At 38.9% G+C, this 18,934-nt stretch overlaps 1 protein-coding gene across 1 annotated transcript in view; it reads left to right on the top strand.

Annotated features, from left to right (window-relative positions):
* The window catches only part of PDS5B (PDS5 cohesin associated factor B), an 81,514-nt gene extending 64,164 nt beyond the window's left edge, over positions 1–17,350 (top strand). The window contains exons 28-35 of the mRNA XM_063429324.1: positions 3,847–3,966; positions 5,780–5,842; positions 6,455–6,600; positions 8,462–8,570; positions 9,145–9,599; positions 12,408–12,506; positions 14,505–14,646; positions 15,850–17,350. Of these exons, the coding sequence (XP_063285394.1) occupies positions 3,847–3,966; positions 5,780–5,842; positions 6,455–6,600; positions 8,462–8,570; positions 9,145–9,599; positions 12,408–12,506; positions 14,505–14,646; positions 15,850–15,879 (1,164 nt within the window). The 3' untranslated portion in view covers positions 15,880–17,350. The remainder of the gene's footprint in view (positions 1–3,846; positions 3,967–5,779; positions 5,843–6,454; positions 6,601–8,461; positions 8,571–9,144; positions 9,600–12,407; positions 12,507–14,504; positions 14,647–15,849) is intronic.
* Positions 17,351–18,934: the final 1,584 nt, after the last annotated feature.

The raw sequence follows: 18,934 nt of genomic DNA, 5'->3' as shown, positions 1-18,934 counted from the left end.
GGGACACTATAGTCACCTGAACAACTTCAGCTTAATGAGGTTGTTCAGGTGAGTGCTACAGCTACCCGGAGCCTTTTTCTTGTAAGCACTGTATTTTCTGAGAAAATGCAGTGTTTACATTGGAAGCTTGGAACACCTCTTGTTGCAGTCAATCAGACGGCCACCAGAGGGACTTCCGAGTTCAGAGGCCCTAAAAAGGCCCCTCGTCCGATGCATTCTGGGTGAATGCATCAGACGGGCTATCAGCACACAAAGCACTGTGAACGCGCTTTGTGTGCTGATAGCCTGTCAGCACTGCTGTGGGCGTGGCTTCAGCTGACAGCTTTAGCTTCAGCTGACAGCTGAAGCCCGAACCCACAGGGACGCTTACTGTCCACAATAGTGGTTGAAGGGGGGGGGGGGGGGGGGGGGGGAGACCTACTCTCCTTCCCCGGCCCCCACCGCTGTGCGGCGGGTGGGGGCCCTAAAATTATCAATAAGGGGGACCTACTGTCCCCGGCCCCCACCCCTGTGCGGCGGGTGGGGGCCCTAAAATTATCAATAAGGGGGGGACCTACTGTCCCCCCCCCCCCGGCCCCCACCCCTGTGCGGCGGGTGGGGGCCCTAAAATTATCAATAAGGGGGGGACCTATTGTCCCCCCCCGGCCCCCACCCCTGTGCGGCGGGTGGGGGCCCTAAAATTATCAATAAGGGGGGGACCTACTGTCCCCCCCCGGCCCCCACCCCTGTGCGGCGGGTGGGGGCCCTAAAATTATCAATAAGGGGGGGGACCTACTGTCCCCCCCCCCGGCCCCCACCCCTGTGCGGCGGGTGGGGGCCCTAAAATTATCAATGAGGGGGGGGACCTACTGTCCCCCCCCCGGCCCCCACCCCTGAGCGGCGGGTGGGGGCCCTACAATTATCAATAAGGGGGGGACCTACTGTCCCCCCCCGGCCCCCACCCCTGTGCGGCGGGTGGGGGCCCTAAAATTATCAATGAGGGGGGGGACCTACTGTCCCCCCCCCGGCCCCCACCCCTGAGCGGCGGGTGGGGGCCCTAAAATTATCAATGAGGGGGGGGACCTACTGTCCCCCCCCCGGCCCCCACCCCTGAGCGGCGGGTGGGGGCCCTACAATTATCAATAAGGGGGGGACCTACTGTCCCCCCCCCGGCCCCCACCCCTGTGCGGCGGGTGGGGGCCCTAAAATTATCAATAAGGGGGGGACCTATTGTCCCCCCCCCGGCCCCCACCCCTGTGCGGCGGGTGGGGGCCCTAAAATTATCAATAAGGGGGGGACCTATTGTCCCCCCCGGCCCCCACCCCTGAGCGGTGGGTGGGGGCCCTAAATACAAAGGGGGGGGGGACCCTAGTTAACCCTCCCCCCCCCAAAAAAAAAATTATCTCCCTACCTACCCCCCTCACCCTAAAAATAATGAGGGGGGGAACATTAACTAAAAACCTGTAAAAAAAATAAATAAAAAGAGATAAAAAAAACTTGCCATTCGATGTTTTCTTTCTTCTAAAATCTTCTTTCTTCAGCCCAAAAAAGGCCAAATAAAAATCCATAATAACCGACGCAATTAAAAAAAAAACAAAAAAAAAAAAAACCGAGCGCCAAAAAAATAATCCATCTTCACCCATGGAGGGCTCCGCGCAGACTGAGCTCCGCAGGGTGGGGAAGGCTTATAAAGCCTTGCCCCGCCCTGCAATTAGGCTAAGAACACTCTGATTGGTGGGTTTAAACCAATCAGAGTGCTCTTTGTCATTTTACAAGCGTGGGAAAGTTCTTTGGAATTTTCCCACGCTTGTAAAATGACACAGAGCACTGTGATTGGATGGATTTCAAGCCATCCAATCACAGTGCTCTGTGTCATTTTACAAGCGTGGGAAAGTTCTTTGGAATTTTCCCACGCTTGTAAAATGACACAGAGCACTGTGATTGGATGGATTTCAAGCCATCCAATCACAGTGCTCTGTGTCATTTTACAAGCGTGGGAAAGTTCTTTGGAATTTTCCCACGCTTGTAAAATGACACAGAGCACTGTGATTGGATGGCTTGAAACCCATCCAATCACAGTGCTCTGTGTCATTTTACAAGCGTGGGGAAATTCCAAAGAACTTTCCCACGCTTGTAAAATGACAAAGAGCACTGTGATTGGATGGCTTGAAATCCATCCAATCACAGTGCTCTGTGTCATTTTACAAGCGTGGGAAAATTCCAAAGAACTTTCCCACGCTTGTAAAATGACAAAGAGCACTCTGATTGGCTCAAACCCACCAATCAGAGTGTTCTTAGCCTAATTGCAGGGCGGGGCAAGGCTTTATAAGCCTTCCCCACCCTGCGGAGCTCAGTCTGCGCGGAGCCCTCCATGGGTGAAGATGGATTTTTTTTTTTTGCGCTCGTTTTTTTTTTTTTTTTTTTAATTGCGTCGGTTATTATGGATTTTTATTTGGCCTTTTTTGGGGCTGAAGAAAGAAGATTTTAGAAGAAAGAAAACATCGAATGGTAAGTTGATTTTATCTCATTTTTTCTTTTTTACAGGTTTTTAGTTAATGGTCCCCCCTCGTTATTTTTAGGGTGAGGGGGGTAGGTAGGGAGATATTTTTTTTTTTGGGGGGGGGAGGGTTAACTAGGGTCCCCCCCCTTTGTATTTAGGGCCCCCAACCACCGCTCAGGGGTGGGGGCCGGGGGGGACAATAGGTCCCCCCCCTTATTGATCATTTTAGGGCCCCCACCCGCCGGGGGGGGGACAGTAGGTCCCCCCCCTCATTGATAATTTTAGGGCCCCCACCCGCCGCACAGGGGTGGGGGCCGGGGGGGGACAGTAGGTCCCCCCCTTATTGATAATTGTAGGGCCCCCACCCGCCGCTCAGGGGTGGGGGCCGGGGGGGGGACAGTAGGTCCCCCCCCCTCATTGATAATTTTAGGGCCCCCACCCGCCGCACAGGGGTGGGGGCCGGGGGGGGACAGTAGGTCCCCCCCCCTTATTGATAATTTTAGGGCCCCCACCCGCCGCACAGGGGTGGGGGCCGGGGGGGGACAATAGGTCCCCCCCTTATTGATAATTTTAGGGCCCCCACCCGCCGCTCAGGGGTGGGGGCCGGGGGGGCAGTAGGTCCCCCCCCTCATTGATAATTTTAGGGCCACCACCCGCCGCACAGGGGTGGGGGCCGGGGGGGGACAGTAGGTCCCCCCCCTTATTGATAATTTTAGAAAGCGAGCTGAGCTGTCAGTCAGACAGCTCAGCTCGCGAACGCGCATTCCGCGCACATGCGCGGTAAAGCGCTCAGGTTCTTCATAGGGCGGCATTCAATGCCGCTCTATGAAGAACGCGATTGGTCCAGCGCGAAGCCGTCCCATTGAGCCCCGCGATTTCGTCATTTTGACGAAAAAGGGGGCGCGGCCTAGCGGGGAGCTCGGCGCTGGAACGGAGGCAAGTTTTTAATATAAAAACATCGAATTTTTTTTTTTAATTAATGAAAGTTCATATAAAAGCAAGAAGGAAGGCTGGGGGACCTGTCTTTCTTGCTTTTATATGGTGACTATAGAGTCCCTTTAAGCATTTCTTTTATTTTAACGTTCATCCTTTATGGGGGAAATTCGTTAACGTTTCCAGTGTCTCATGAATGACGCATGCTCCTGTGTGGCACTACTGGAGAAAATGCAGACTGCACACGTATGGCATACTTCTCTGTTAGATGCTCAAGGGCATACTGGGATTGTTAATCCAATCATGGTACACTTGGCAGCTATAGTTTGTGTATATACAGCAAACAGTTATGGATTGTTTGTAGTTATGGATAGTTTTTTATTTGGATTATGCTTGATTTAAAAAAAAATATATATATATTTTTTCTTACACAGAAACTATACACAGTGTGTGATATTGCGATGAATATAATTATATCCAAGAGTACTACTTACAGTTTAGAGTCGCCAAAGGATCCAGTCTTACCAGCACGTTACTTTACACAGCCTGATAAGGTATGTTCATATACAGTTATGCTACAATTAAAATATTTTAATAATTCAATGATGGGGGCACTCCAGCTCTTTCACAGTGTTCAGCCACAGCCCGGTGATGACATTACCATCACCGGGCATTCACTCTGACAGTTGGAGACAACTGAGGTCCAAGATGAACTCGATTGAGTTTTTCAGCAAGTTCTCTGCAGAAGGTGCCCAGCACTGATCACTGTAGGTAATGGCGGTGACAGGATGGTGTAAATTGTTTACTGATAGCTTGTCACAGTATGATTTAACTTCTCTGCACTGTAAGGGAATCCTAAAATCAGCAGAGGGAATCCCTCTAACACTATATTTAGTGTTCATGTTTAGGGTTAGATTTATAGTAAGGATTATGGTAAAGATTAGCATTGGGGTTGGCAACAGACCCATCTCCACTTATTTAAAAAAGAAACGGCAATCTACATTGAGCAAATTTGTCCCTGTAAACTTTGCAAAAGTGTGCATGTGAATATTGCTGTACTCTGATGTAGGAGTTTTTTTTTTTTTTTTTTTACACAGTAGCACACAGGATTTTAAAAATACACAGCAGAAATACAATGCATGTAGTAAAAAAAAATACCAGAAACTTGAAAGAAAATGGTGAAAAAAATTGTACTTTAAGTAAAGCTTAAAATACATTCTGTGATGCTAATTTTCCAAACAGTATGCATTTATGGAGTCATTTAAATGTGCTAAAATGCAGCAAACCTGAGTGTCTGGTCCAATTTATTTAATCTACTAAAATGCACCTTAGACCAATTTTTGCAAGTTATTAATTCAGCCCCATATTTTCGCAAGAACTTTACAAAGGATTGACGAGGGATCATTTTGTACTTAGGAGATATAGCTAAGCATAATTTTCTTTTATAGCAGTACACATAGTTTACAAAATTGCTAAGTTACTATGTGCCATAATCTATCAAAAGAAATTTGTGAAAAAAAATGGCAGTACAATAAGGCTTAACATATTACCAAATTGGTATGCATTTATGAACAATTTGAACTGTACTCCAAAATGAGCAACAGACCCATCAACATCTATCAGTTATAAATGTAAAAACAGAGTAATTTTTCTTACAAGGCACTGTAACATCACAAGATAGTGCCAAAGGCACACATTGGGTATATTGTTTTACTCAGAACAGTAAGCTGCGCAACATTTAGGGTGTGCAATCATAGTAGCATGTCTCCAATATACATTATGCAACATGGACCAGCTGGTTGGAGCAATTGTAACATCGCTGCCTGGGAACCCCAAGTTTGAATCTTGGTAAAGACACCTTTTGATATATCTGCCTACATCAAATCATAGATTGTAAGGCCGTTATAGCAGGGCCCTCTAGACTTCTTGCTGTTTATATAATTGTAAAACGCTGCGGAATATGTGTGTACTACTTAAAAGCTAATAGTAACTTGGTAGGGGGCGGACCCACAGACTTTGACATAAAATGGCGTCACAAATGGCTGGCCTTTTGCAGTCCATCGATCTGCTTTCTGTCTGTAAAAAAACAAATGGTCCGGGCTTTTACATATGATACAGGCAAAGACTTGTACTCAGATGATAATGCTGCACACAATATGGGGTTATGTCCGTTGTTGGTACACATCCGGTTTAAGAAATACACATTTAAAAAACATTGCTGAAATTTTTAGCATTTGTTGGCCGTTAAATTACTACGTAAAAAGTGTCAAAATACTCTTGTGTTGTCTACTTCATATAAATATATACTTAAAGATGAAAGGTTATCATGTCCTAATGTATGTAACACATTTAATTTTATCTTCTTAGAATTTCAGCAACACCAAAAATTATCTTCCAGCAGAAATGAAAGCATTTTTCACTCCGGGAAAGGTATGTGGCATGTACTGATTTATTTTGGTTGGCACAATGCTGACTGATGGAGTGAATGCAATTTTTCACTAGTTCTTCAATGCAATTTTAGAACTTTTTACTTTCAACATAGTTACATCAGCTGTCTATAAAACCATTAGACATTCTAAAATTTAATGGAAAGCCTTCTGAATGAACTGTTATTACTGTATAATAACTTTGGGCTTCTGTGGCACATAGGTGTCAATCTCTGCACCGCTTCAATAGAATGCTTCTCCTAAACTAGCATGGAGTCCATTGCTTCTCTATGAGAAACCCTCACTTTTGCATTGAGGTAGAGTACAATCTGACAGCCAAGAGGATGCATCATAGGGTGACTATTTATAAAAATGGTGATTTCTCTTTTATTACTTTTATAAAATAAGAGCATGCATTTAGCTGGTTAAAGAATTACGGTAAAGGCTAGCATTTGCGCGCTGAAGTGCTTCATGGGTCTGGAGAGTTCATTTAGCTATAACTGTATAGCACATTCACAAGACAGGTCAAGTTTCAATATTTGTTTCTGCTTTTCTATATTGCTCTGTAGTTAATTGCATTGTAACTCCTCATAACAACAGATACGATTTATTTCAGCCGAAATCAGCAAATGTTCTTGGAGCTGTCAACAAGCCATTATCATCAGCAGGAAAGCAGATGCAGACAAAATCTTCTAGAATGGAGACTGTAAGCAATGCCAGCAGCGGATCCAATCCAAGCTCCCCGGGAAGAATTAAAGGAAGGTGTGTGTTGGTGCATTGTAGCTTTTTGTGCTTTCATCCTCAAGGTGAAACATTCATAATCCATAGATCTCTGCAAAACATTAATGCTATTATTTAATCTGAGCTGTATGTGCTTACATGTAAAGTTCTTCAGGAACAGAGGCTATTTGAAGAAATCAACTGTATTCACTATATTGTTGTAATACAGTTCTTGTTAAAACTTTTTTTTTATTATACAGTCCTTTTTGTCAATAGTTAAACCAGTCTTTTTTTTTTTTTGCTCCCATTTTGTCGGACATGTAAAGATCCATTTTTAAACTACTTTTAGTGTCCGTGTGCAGGTGATTTGAAGTGATATGGTATTCGGAAGGTGGTGCTATATTGTGCAAGCCTTCTGTATACCGCAGTACAAATTCATTTATGTAACAAAAGGCCCTTCTATACTCATGTCACAAAATGTGTGTGTATGTATGTATATATGACCTTGAAAACCCCAATATATTATAGCTAATACAATGTTAAACAAAAATCTGCACACCAGTCAAGCCATAAGACTTGGTTTTCCCACAGGAATCACAAATTTGCAGTAATGTTACCACCGCAAAGGATTCTGAGTGGGCATATGCAAATTAGTTTAACAAAGAATCACTTTTTTCCCTTATTCTATTTTAAACATGGATTCCTTTGAGTCTGTGTTTGCTCTATATAGCAGCTTTGAAACACAACTTAGGAAAAGATACAAAGCCTGTAGATATAGATCTTGTGTTGACAGAAAACAATTTTGTGGAATTTAAATGGGTTATTCTAGTGGCAATGGATTTTATTTTAACTTTTTAGCCACTTCCCAGACAATGAAGTGGCTACACCGGTCTAGAAGCAATCATTCTGCTCTATAAGTACAGCCCTCATCTGCAGTTCCACTCATCAGATTTGAGGAGTGAAAGGGTTGAATAATGTATTGCTGGTTTTAGAACTAGCCCAGCTCAGCTACTTTGTGCTCCATAGCTACTGGCAGCATCCCTGGTTTGTGAGCTTCCATCAGAAGCTCATCATTTACAAATCTGCTTGAGAATAAATACCTCCCCATTCACAAAACGGCTTGACAATAAATACCTCCCCATTCACAAAACGGCTTGAGAATAAATACCTCCCCATTCACAAAACGGCTTGAGAATAAAAACCTCCCCATTCACAAAACGGCTTGAGTAATGTACATAATTTTCTCAAGCTGTTTTGTGAATTAGGGGGCTACTGATAGGCTAAGTGTCAGCATCTCTGAGGCTTAATGTTTTTAAGCCGTGGGCTGCAGTGGATATTTGTGGGAAGAGCTAACGTGCTTTGGATTGTAGACTTTGAAGTTGAACGGTTTATTAACAATTTAATTCCTTTAGTCCGGGGACCTCCTCACACCATAACAACTTAATTCTGATTAAGTTGTTATGGTGCACTTCGTTCCTGTAATATACCAACAACTTGGTAATTTAAACTTGTTACTGCAATAATACTTTTTTTTAAATTAAACCTCCATGGCACCATCAGTCATCTGACAGTCACACCTACGCAAAAGCAAAACTACTCAAAACAGCATAAAAAAAATGAGCACCCAAATTTATACAAATGATTCCAGATGAATATTTTAAAAGGGAAAAAAAACTATCTCCAAATATCTGCTTGTTTAACACAATCACTTAAATGCTTCTGCATTGTTTTATAAGGGGTTGCCTGTGTATTTTGCAAGTTCTTATTTCTCCATTTCAAAGTGTTTACTTTTCCTCTAGAGAGTATATGGCATATATTTTTTTTGGGTGTTTATATATGTCTCTATATATCAGCTATAATTAATATTATATTATATAATGTTTGTGATATTTTCTCTTTAAAGGCTTGAAAGTGTGGAATTGGATCCGAGTGAAAATGATGATTACACCATGATGTCATCACCATTGTCTGGAAAGAAAGGCGATAAAAGAGATGACTCTGATATTCTGAGGGTAGGAGTTACTGTTTTAAGCTTTGATATCTTAAAGGATTAGTGTTAGGAATTCAAAACTGCCCCTGAGTAGTTACAGCCATTAGAGGCTGTCTTAGCTCAGCAATGTAAAAATTGCAGTTTATCTAGAACGGCAATGTTTTGCATTGCAGGGTTAAGGTGACAGGGATATTGCACCCAAACCACTTCAGTAAGATGAAACCCTCTTGGTGCTTATAGTGTCCTTTTAAGTTTTATGATGAGGTTTGCACAAAGTGGCGATGTTTGATCAACAATCATATTTTTCATTTGTGTAACAAACTTTTTTTTCAGATCATTTTTGCTATTACAAAGGGAGGGAACATGTTCTGTACATATGTTTGTTCCCATCTTTCAGTTTTTATTAAACGTAATCTGTCCGTTCTCATAAAATTACCCCATCAAATAAAACCTTCCGCACCACCTATATCTACCGAGGGTAATTATATCAAGAAACATCTGATCCTTTAAAAGCACTTTTTGTAACAGATTTGGACAAAGTGTATCATGTTCAAATGTAATTATTCTTAAATTGCTGCATTTTTATTTATGTATAGACTGACCTTGAAAAACCCAAGGGGCGCAAGAAACAGTCTCTGATTGATCAAGAGGATAATATAAGCATAGAAGAATTGTCAAAATCAGTTCAGGAACCAAAATCCAGAGGAGGACGAGGAAGGAAAAGAGTTGCAACTGTCTCGGAGTCAGATGATCAACAGTGGCCTGACAAACGATTAAAGGAGGACTTGCTTGAGAATGAGGATGAGCAAAACAGTCCGCCCAAAAAAGCAAGAAGGGGACGACCTCCAAAGTCTGCAAAAGGCATCGCGGCAAAAGAAGAACTAGCTGCAAAAACGCCGAAAAGAGGTAGGAAAAAAGCACCTGCTGTAGACAGTCCCCCTGAAGAAGAGGATGAACCACTTGAAATGAGTGAAGAACCTGAAGTTGAAACTGTAGAACCTAAAAGGAGAGGAAGAGGAGCATCAAAAACCCCAAAGAAAACCCCACAAAAGTATGTGTCCATTTTTTTTTTCCTTTTACACAACCAATAAACGTTTTTTACATTTTTTTTCCCTCTTCTCTTTTGGTGCCATCTGTATATACCGGTTATATTCAATTTGGCTTGTTGTTGGAGTGTTTTTTTTGGTTCCCTTAACCCCTTCACGACTGATAACTGTTCAGGACCATCATCGGAAAAATCCCCTTGAGGACCGGTGACAGCCCAGGCAGTCCCCCTGCTGGTGGGAAAAAAGTTAAAAAAAAATGTATAATCAGTTACAGTAAAAAAAAAATAATTGTGTGTGTGTGTATATATATTTATATTTATATTATGTATATATAATATATATGTATCTTGTATAAATATGTCAAATTACGTGCATTTTTATAATATATATATATATATAAATTAATTAATATAAGAATATATATACACTTATAATGAAATTACACACATGTGTGTGTGTGTTTGTGTATATATATATATATATATATATATATATATATATATATATATATATAGTGTGTGTGTATATATATTTTATTATAAAATATAAATAAGTAAATTAAACTTAAATTATATATGTAATTTTATTCTGTCCTTTGATATTAATATATATCAAAATACACTTAGAATGAAATTATATATCTATGTATGTATAAAAAAAAATAATCCGAAATATAAATATCCATATACAAAATTACCTAAATAATTTCATAAATATGTAAGCTTTAAATATATTACATAGTTACATAGCTGAAAAGAGACTTGCGTCCATGAAGTTCAGCCTTCCTCACATTTGTTTTTTGCTGTTGATCCAAAAGAAGGCAAAAAACCCAGTTTGAAGCACAATTTTGCAACAAGCTAGGAAAACAATTCTATATATATATATATATATATATATATATATATTCTATATATATTCACTCTTATGTAATATTTTTACATAATTAATTTTGTTTGCCATTTGAAGGACCTACCTGACAACCCAGGCCGAAAGTCCAGAGACTTTAATTTGCTAGCACAGTATTTAACCCTGTAACTTTACATGACACCCTAAAACCTGTCAATGGGGGGTACTGTTTTACTCGGAAGACTTCACTGAATACAAATATTAGTGTTTCAAAACAGTAAAACATATCACAGCAATGACATTTTTCACTGATTATACTGTGATATGTTTTACTGTTTTGAAACACTAATATTTCTGTTCATCGAAGTCTCCCAAGTAGAACAGTGGACCCCATGTACAGGTTTTATATTTTTTTTTAAAGTTACTTGGTCAAATATAAAGCTTTATTTTCCTTTTTTTTTACATTGAAATTTGCCAAGTTGGCTATGTTGCCTTTGAGAGCATATGGTCACCCAGCATACCCTTTGCAAAAAAAGACAACCCAAGGTATTGCAAATGGGGTATGTTCAGTTTTTTTTAGTAGCCACTTAGTCACAAACACTGGCCAAAGTTAGTGTTCATAATTGCGGTTTGCGTTTTTTACACACAAACAAATATAAATGCTAACTTTGGCCAGTGTTTGTGACGAAGTGGCTACTAAAAAATATAGGACATACACCTTATTGAATACCCTGGGTTGTCTAATTTAAAAAAAAAATGTACATGTCGGATGGGATTCAGAGATTTGACAGATAACATGTTACAATGTCACTATTGATACATTTTAAAAATATATATTTTGAAAACACAATTTCCTACTTGTACTTATAGCCCTATAACTTGCAAAAAAGCATGTAAACACTGGGTGTTTTTAAACTCAGGACAAAATTTTGAATCTATTTAGTAGTTTTTTTTTCATTAGATTTTGTAGCTACGTAAACTAAGTCAAAAAACATGTATTTTAATTTTTCACCAGATTTTTTTTTTTTTTTTTTTTTTTTAAAGTAGATTATATGACATGATAGAAATAAGGGTATGTAAAGAAAAAAACAATATATAATTTGTATATGGAAACAGTAAATAAGAGAGAAGAAAATTACAGTTAAACACCAACACCATAAAAGTGTTAAAAAAGCCTTGATCCGAAACGTACAACATGGCTAAAACAGTCCCGTCCTTAAGGAGTTAAGAGTTGAATTTGAATAGAATTGTGGGCCTTGAACAGCACCAGTCCTTCACAAGGACTGTAATAACACTTGCATATGTGGGCTCCTGATGTGCAATGCCCACTGTTTAATTAACGTTAACGTTATATGTGGCACCTGCCATACCCCAAACAATGTATGGTCATTAGATTAAGCATAATATTGAATATATTGTTTGCTAGCAAATGAATAATTAGGTGAAAAACCTATTAAAAATATTTATTTTTTTTCTCTTGGCTGTCAGACACTCTCTGGTCTCCTCCCATAGCAACCACAGAGCAGAATGTAGAAAACCAAGATTTTAATAGTCTTACTGACTAGTGATTTAAATTCATTTGATCTAAATAATATCCACCCTCGTAACGACCGAACAAATTTAAGCCCCAGACTGCAGGGCCAGTATTGAAGCACCGTGAGCTTTTTAATGAGTTAAGATGAGTTGATTCCATTGCCTAGAGTGTCAGTTTAATGGAATTTCAAAGTTGGTATTTTCCCATGGAGTTTTGTACAATTGATATGAACACATTTTTGTGTTGTCTTCTAAAAAGTAAAGTGAGCAAGTAGGTTTATAAAACATTACTTGTTAATTGGTTGTAAAATGTACACATTACTGTGCAGACACAGTATATAATAGGTCAAATTCCGATCATGAAATAGATTGCATTGTGTAAGCATGAATACTGCTTTTATTATCTTAATATTATTTTTTTTTTTTATTAACAGATCTGAGCAGCCTGATCCTGTCCTTGATACGCCTCAATCTACCCCACAGAAGAGAAGGGGACGGCCGCCCAAAAATGCTGCTTCACAAGAGAAAAAAAGGTACTTTTTTTTGTTCAGAAACTTTCATCTTCTTGTAAATATTTAGCAATATAAAATGTCTTCAACTAAAATGTTTTGTCACATGGAATCTCTGTGCAGGTCTATAGGAGAGGTGGTCACAAGCATTGGCAGATATATAGAAAAATATTGGAGTAAAAAGAATACAAAACCATACATAGTTGTTCCAAACACTGACTACTTCAAATTACTTTAAGTGTTCCTTGAGTCTGTATGTGCAGCGTTTTGCTTTGAAACACTCCACATACCGAGTTTAACCCCTTAACTGTTTGAGGTGTAAATCTACCTCTGACAGAGTGATGGGGCTTCATTGGCCAAAATGTCAATTCTGTACAGGGTCCTTTTTTTTCTTTTCTTTTGTGTGTGTGTGTGGGCGCGCGCAGTGAGCCATTTATTGGCCGGGAGCAGTCAGCTGATGTTCCCAGCCATTGAATGGCGACTGGATTGCGTGTCAGCAGAAGAACCAAAAGCCCTGGAGCTATCAAGTACTCAGGTAAGAGAGCAAACCGATGCTAAATGATTAGCCCTACTACCTGGAACCGGCCGGGGTATTTCTGGCATCATACCCACTACACTGGGCTGTAGTGGTTATGCTTGAGTAACCCTTTAATCATATAGATTAATGATTAATGGGACAGTTTAGGCATTATAAGACACCATACCCATTTAATCTAAATGAAGTTGGTGGCAGGAGTCCCTGAACCTGAACCACAAAATTGGCTTGGAAAAAACTTAGAATGAGGAGCTGACTGCTCTCAGCCAATCAGCACAGGGGGGGGGGGGGGGGGGGGCTTATATCAGGGCTTAACAGTTCATTTAGATGGTTGTTTGGTGCCTGGGGTCTTCCTTTTAGACCATGAAGCTGTAAGGAATTTTTTTTTATTTTTATTTTTTTAAGCCAATTAATTGCTAAATATTTGCAGGCAGCAAGGTTCAAATATTTTGTGGCAATATCCCTAAAGCAATCCTCTACTGCAGGGGTTCCCAACCCAGTCCTCAAGTACCCCCTACCAGTCCAAGATTTAGGGATTACTCTGTTGCCTAAAGTTCTTTATTTTGTTTTATTTATTTTTTTAGTATCTGTTTTGTTTTTCTTAAAACATCTTACACACAACTGGGTAATCCAGAAATCCTGGATTGTTGGTGGGTACTTCAGGACTGGTCTTGGAACCACTGCTCTGCTGGGCTAAGATTGAACAGCTACCTATGGTCCCCGCTCCTTCCCTTCTTTCTCTTCTCCTACAGTATCTTAATTTCTTTCCATTTTTTCTTTTGTTTTACCCTTAGCTAGGCATTTGTTGCTTTCGTAAAGTTCATCTAAAAAACAGATCAATCTTAAAGGGACACTATAGTCACCAGAACAACTACAGCTTATTGCATTTGTTTTGGTGAGTAGAATCATTCACATCAGGCTTTTTGCTGTAAACACTGTCTTTTCAGAGAAAATGCAGTGTTTATATTACAGCCTAGTGATAACTTCACTGGCCACTCCTCAGATGGCTACTAGAGCTGCTAACTATCGAAGTCTTGCCTAGTTTAAATCACAACATTCAGTTGCAGACACTGAACTTTTCTCAAAGAGATTCAGTGATTCAATGTGTCTGAGAAGATGTTGATTGGCCAGGGCTATGTTTGACTTGTGCTGGGTCTGCAACTGATCTGCATCCTTCACAATTGTAGCCAATCCTATGGAGAAACATTGTGATTGGCTCAGAACAACACTTCTGATGATGTCAGCAGGCAGCTTGCTGTTCTGAGGCAAACCGGGACAAAACCAGCAGCTTCTGGCTTGAATTCAAGTAAGATTTTAATATATTTAGAGAGGCAAGAGGGGGCCAGGGTGACTAGATAGTGGTTTTAACACTAAAGGGTCAGAAATATGTTCCTGACCCTATAGTGCTCCTTTAACTGAATGTGTTTGCAATGTGACATATTGGTCTGCTGAAAATAATTTTTTAAAAAGAGGTTTGTTTCATACAGTGTTGGACGGCCACGGAAGGCAGTGAGTAGAGAAGTGGAATCATCCGATGAGATGGATGTGTCCCAGAATAGCCCAGCCAATAGTGATAATTTGAGAGATGAGGAATCTGAAGAGGAGGAGGAAGAAGTCAGTACAGTTGCTGTAAGTACATATTGCAATTGTATTGTTTGCTATTATAAGGGAAAATGTATTTTGCATAAAAATATATTTTGATAAATGTTTATCAGATGTATGAAACGGCAAAGTGCGCTGTAGTAGTTATGGTACCGCGAGTGTCCTGTTGTTCCCCCTAATGTTAAGCAGGTTTTTTTTTTGTTTTTTGTTTTTTAAGGATATTTTTTTTTTTCTTACCTGGGGCCCGTGGGTACAATTGCCTGCTACTTTACCTGTGCTTCATGGAAGCTGGAATCTCATGTTAGAAGCTTTTGTTAGTTCTCCTGAGCTCAGCCCTGCAGTGCAAGTCCAGCTTGTCACTCTCTAATAGTGATAGGCACACTGCAGTCCCCAGAGAAGAAGTCAAAGAGAATGTCTTAAAAATTTACTTTTTTTTTTTTTCCCCTAGAAATATCCTTTAGTGGGTTTTTGACTTGACCCCAACTATCATCTGATATGGATTCTGTGCCATTATCTTGTTTTACATGTTACCCGATAAATATTGCAATGATCCAGAACATTACTTCATAGGACCGGCCCAACCTTATTCTGTAGAAATGTGATCTCTGAAGTATTGATTTAAATAGTCCGAGTGAAGGGTCATTTCATACACCTTCAATAAAAATAAAATATCCGAAAATATCCATCTCCTTTATTGCTTACTACAGAGAATAGAAAAAACGATTTCACTGGTAACAACCGATTACACATAATTTTAATTTCAGAGGCAAACTAGTGGATTTGTATGTATATTTTTTTTTTTTTACTAAAGTACAAGTGAGTTCTGCTTTATTGTACATTATAAAGGAGAGTATATTACATGGATGCCACACAGAATATAAGCTAATGATGTCCCTTGAGTTTTGCAGTCTTGCAAGAATAAATTTATTTTTGCCTTGTTAACAGAACGTGAAGCTTATGCTACTTATTCAAACATTTTCAAGGAAAACCCCTGTCTATTTGCATGAGAAATAAGTGTTTTAACTAAACATCTAAGGATTTATTGGCTCTACAGGGAATTGACTATACAGTTTAGGCCAAAACAATGAGGTTGTGCAGAGGGAAGATGAATATTTATTCATGCTCCACGGTTTCTGCCATAATTATATTGTTTTTGTTTATTCTTAGGACTTGATTAGACGGGGGTATTTTAAATGTTTGTATAATGAAATGTCCATATTTTTCTTTTAGGTACGACGTCGACCCGCGAAAAAACGGTGAATAACTGCTGTATAAAGCAAAGGAAAAATCCAAGACAAAGAAGCGGCTTGTTAGATGGAGTCTGGATGAGGCTGCTTGCATACAGGATGGGGCTCGCGGAATGACAACTTGCATATACCTTTCATTTCATACCCCTGCATTTGCAGCCACGGTCTTTTATCATTAGCTTTGGGTATTTGTGTGATAATGTGAGCTGGACTTGTAGACATAAAACTGTAAATAGCTTATTTTTTTTTTTTTCCTGTTTATTTTTTATCCCTCATAAAGTGATTGTATAGCTTTCATTTTGCAGCTTTAAACTGACATTAACTGAATGGGTTCTCCAATATGACAGAGTAAAAGAAACACAAAAGGCTTTTTACAATGGAATTTTAAGCAATATCTGCATTTGTTTGTGCTGTATTCTCATTGGCATTTTGCTGTGGAAAAAAAAAATCATAAAGTACTGTCAATTATTTTTCTTCCTTCCTTTTCATGGTTGTAAAGTCAGTCTTGCTACAATTTCTTTATACCTGCATTTACTTCTGGGAAGCATATTGTCCTCCGTGGTGCTCAGGTGACTCTGCATTCCTTAAACAAAGTGTTCATTAGGATTACAAAACACTGCAGAACTTGTTCAAAAGTCGTGTCATTCTACACCTCAGTATTGGTGGCGGTCATCCCCGACTGTCTCGTGGCATTTCAAATTGTATGAAAGATGTTTTAAGCTTATTTTAATTTTTAAAGTGTTCGAGCTATGAAATAATGTATTAAAGACGCTACCTATTTTAGTTTTTCTTTTGCCTTTACAGTAACTTAATACTCAACCCTCACCCTTTCGGCATATGTTTTGCATTGACCTATTTATTTAAACGCATTTTCCGAGGTCTTGAGTCCTGCAGAATCTGCGTACCCGCCAGGCCAGGTGTGCTAGCACTTTGGCTCATTTTCGAAAATGTATCTGTTCTAAAAAGTGGTCATTATTTTGGTTGTTGATTATATATGGAGGTGTTAACAATAGTAAACTTTTTTTAAAACTTTTTATTATTGCCATGTAAAACATATGATTTAAACGATGACGCAATGTCTGGAAAGCTGTGCTAGAATTACAGGTCTGTGAATTTTTTTATTTTTTTTATGAGATTGCATGCCTGTGATTAATGGGAGTGTCATTTTTATGGAATTATATATATTTTTTTCTTTCTAGAAAATATGGATAATGCAAAAGCTGCCTCCCATTCCCGTGTTTCTGTGCCAACTGAACTTACATTGAGACTTGTAGAAAATAAAATATTGTTAAATGCAAAATGGCATAATTACTTTTCTGTAAAATCAGAAAAGTAGCTCCCAATGTATTTTTTTTCTAATGCATTTCCCGTGGGTAGCTAGGATCTAGTATTTGCCTGTAATACTGTCCCTCTTTTTTTCATCATGGCATCTTAACAGCACTGTATATATTTAAATGTATCTGATATAAACTGTTGCTTTTCAAGTCATTCTTGGTTTTTCTGTTGCCGAGGACCCAGCCCTTTCAAAAGATATGCATATGTATACAGCAAATATTTGACACTACTCGTTTTTTTTTTATCATTATTAATCTTGTTTGCCTTTTTCCAAAAAAAAAGTTTTTCTTTTCTTTTTATGATTAGATCAAACACTATTACATGGATACATTTGACAGATTTTTTTGATTTAAAGACTGAGAAATTTCTTTTGTATTTTGTTTAAATATATATCAAAGTTTTATCAATCTGTAAAGCGTGTTTTGCTTACAAAGAGCTTGTGTAAAAAAAGATTTGTAGCTATAACCTCTACAATAGTAACTGAGCCATTTTAAAGTAAATTGATCTGCTTAAAAAAAAAATGTTTTTATTAAAAGCGTAGTGATATTTAATGCAAAGACACAGATGTCCATTGCAATTGTTTATTCTACAAGAGTGCTGCACAGAATCTTGGGAATGTTTCATTTGTATTTGCTAGAATCATATTATAATGCAGCCATTTGATTTAGCACCTCAAATTTAAGATGGATAATTTTTTGCATGATCATATTAAAGGTTAGGTATAAATAAGTCTGGAGCAACGTTGGTTACTGGCTTAACTCCTCCCTTTGGTTTCCATTGTGATTTTCTTGGTAAAAGAATATATAAATTATCACTTTTCTTTTGATCACCTTGTATGTTTTTGTGCTTTAGATGTTCTCAAGAGGTAAGGTTTTAAGTTCCTGGCAGGTAAATTACTCACATTGAAAACTCCTTTTTGATGAAAATCAAAGAGTGATGATTTTGATAAAACTGTTTTGCATTATTTAGTTTTTTGTCTCAATCTCCACAAGTGAGATAAATACAAAGGTAACAAAGAGCAAATGACAGTAGACCATACAACAGCAATATTCTAAATACAGTCAGTGGATTAAGAATTTTTATAATTACAGGTTAAAAAAAACCCACTATTGCTGATTCGTAAACTCTGCTGGGTAATCATTAAAAACCATGTCAAACGTGAAATAACATTAAGTTGCTGTCATTTAGGTGCACTCTACCCGCAGTTTATATTTAAATTTACAGAACCTTAGCAATAAAACAGAGCCACAAGCCTCTGGCAATAGGTATGTCGTTAATCTGACCACAATGCAATTAATTGACATGTGCATTGTACTTGAATCATTCTTACTATTCTAATACAACAGCGCCACTAACGTTTAACCAAACGACCTCTCCTGGATACAGCACTGTTTTTTTGAAACATGGTATATTAAGCATCTTACATCTGACTAATAGATTCAACATTTCTTCCTTATAAGAATAACTAAAGAACGTTCATGATTATTTCAAACCATAATAAGTGCCATATTGCAGTGTATGAGCTTAAAATGGATGGACTCTTTAAAGAAACACTTAACGAACCATTACCACTACAGCCCGCTGTAGTCCTGTTTGCCGAAATGCTTTCTATATGAAGGATTTATTAATTTTTTAAAACTGTTTTTATTTTACCAAAAGTGCAGAAATTGGCACACTTTTAAATTAACCTTGTTACATCCCCCCTCTCTCCCCTTGCTGTCAAGCAGCAAACA

This window comes from Pelobates fuscus, chromosome 1 (genome assembly GCF_036172605.1).
Source record: "Pelobates fuscus isolate aPelFus1 chromosome 1, aPelFus1.pri, whole genome shotgun sequence".
Classification (NCBI taxonomy): Eukaryota; Metazoa; Chordata; class Amphibia; order Anura; family Pelobatidae; genus Pelobates; species Pelobates fuscus.
Note: the sequence above shows the minus strand (reverse complement) of the source record. Positions and strands in the feature narration are given on the sequence as shown.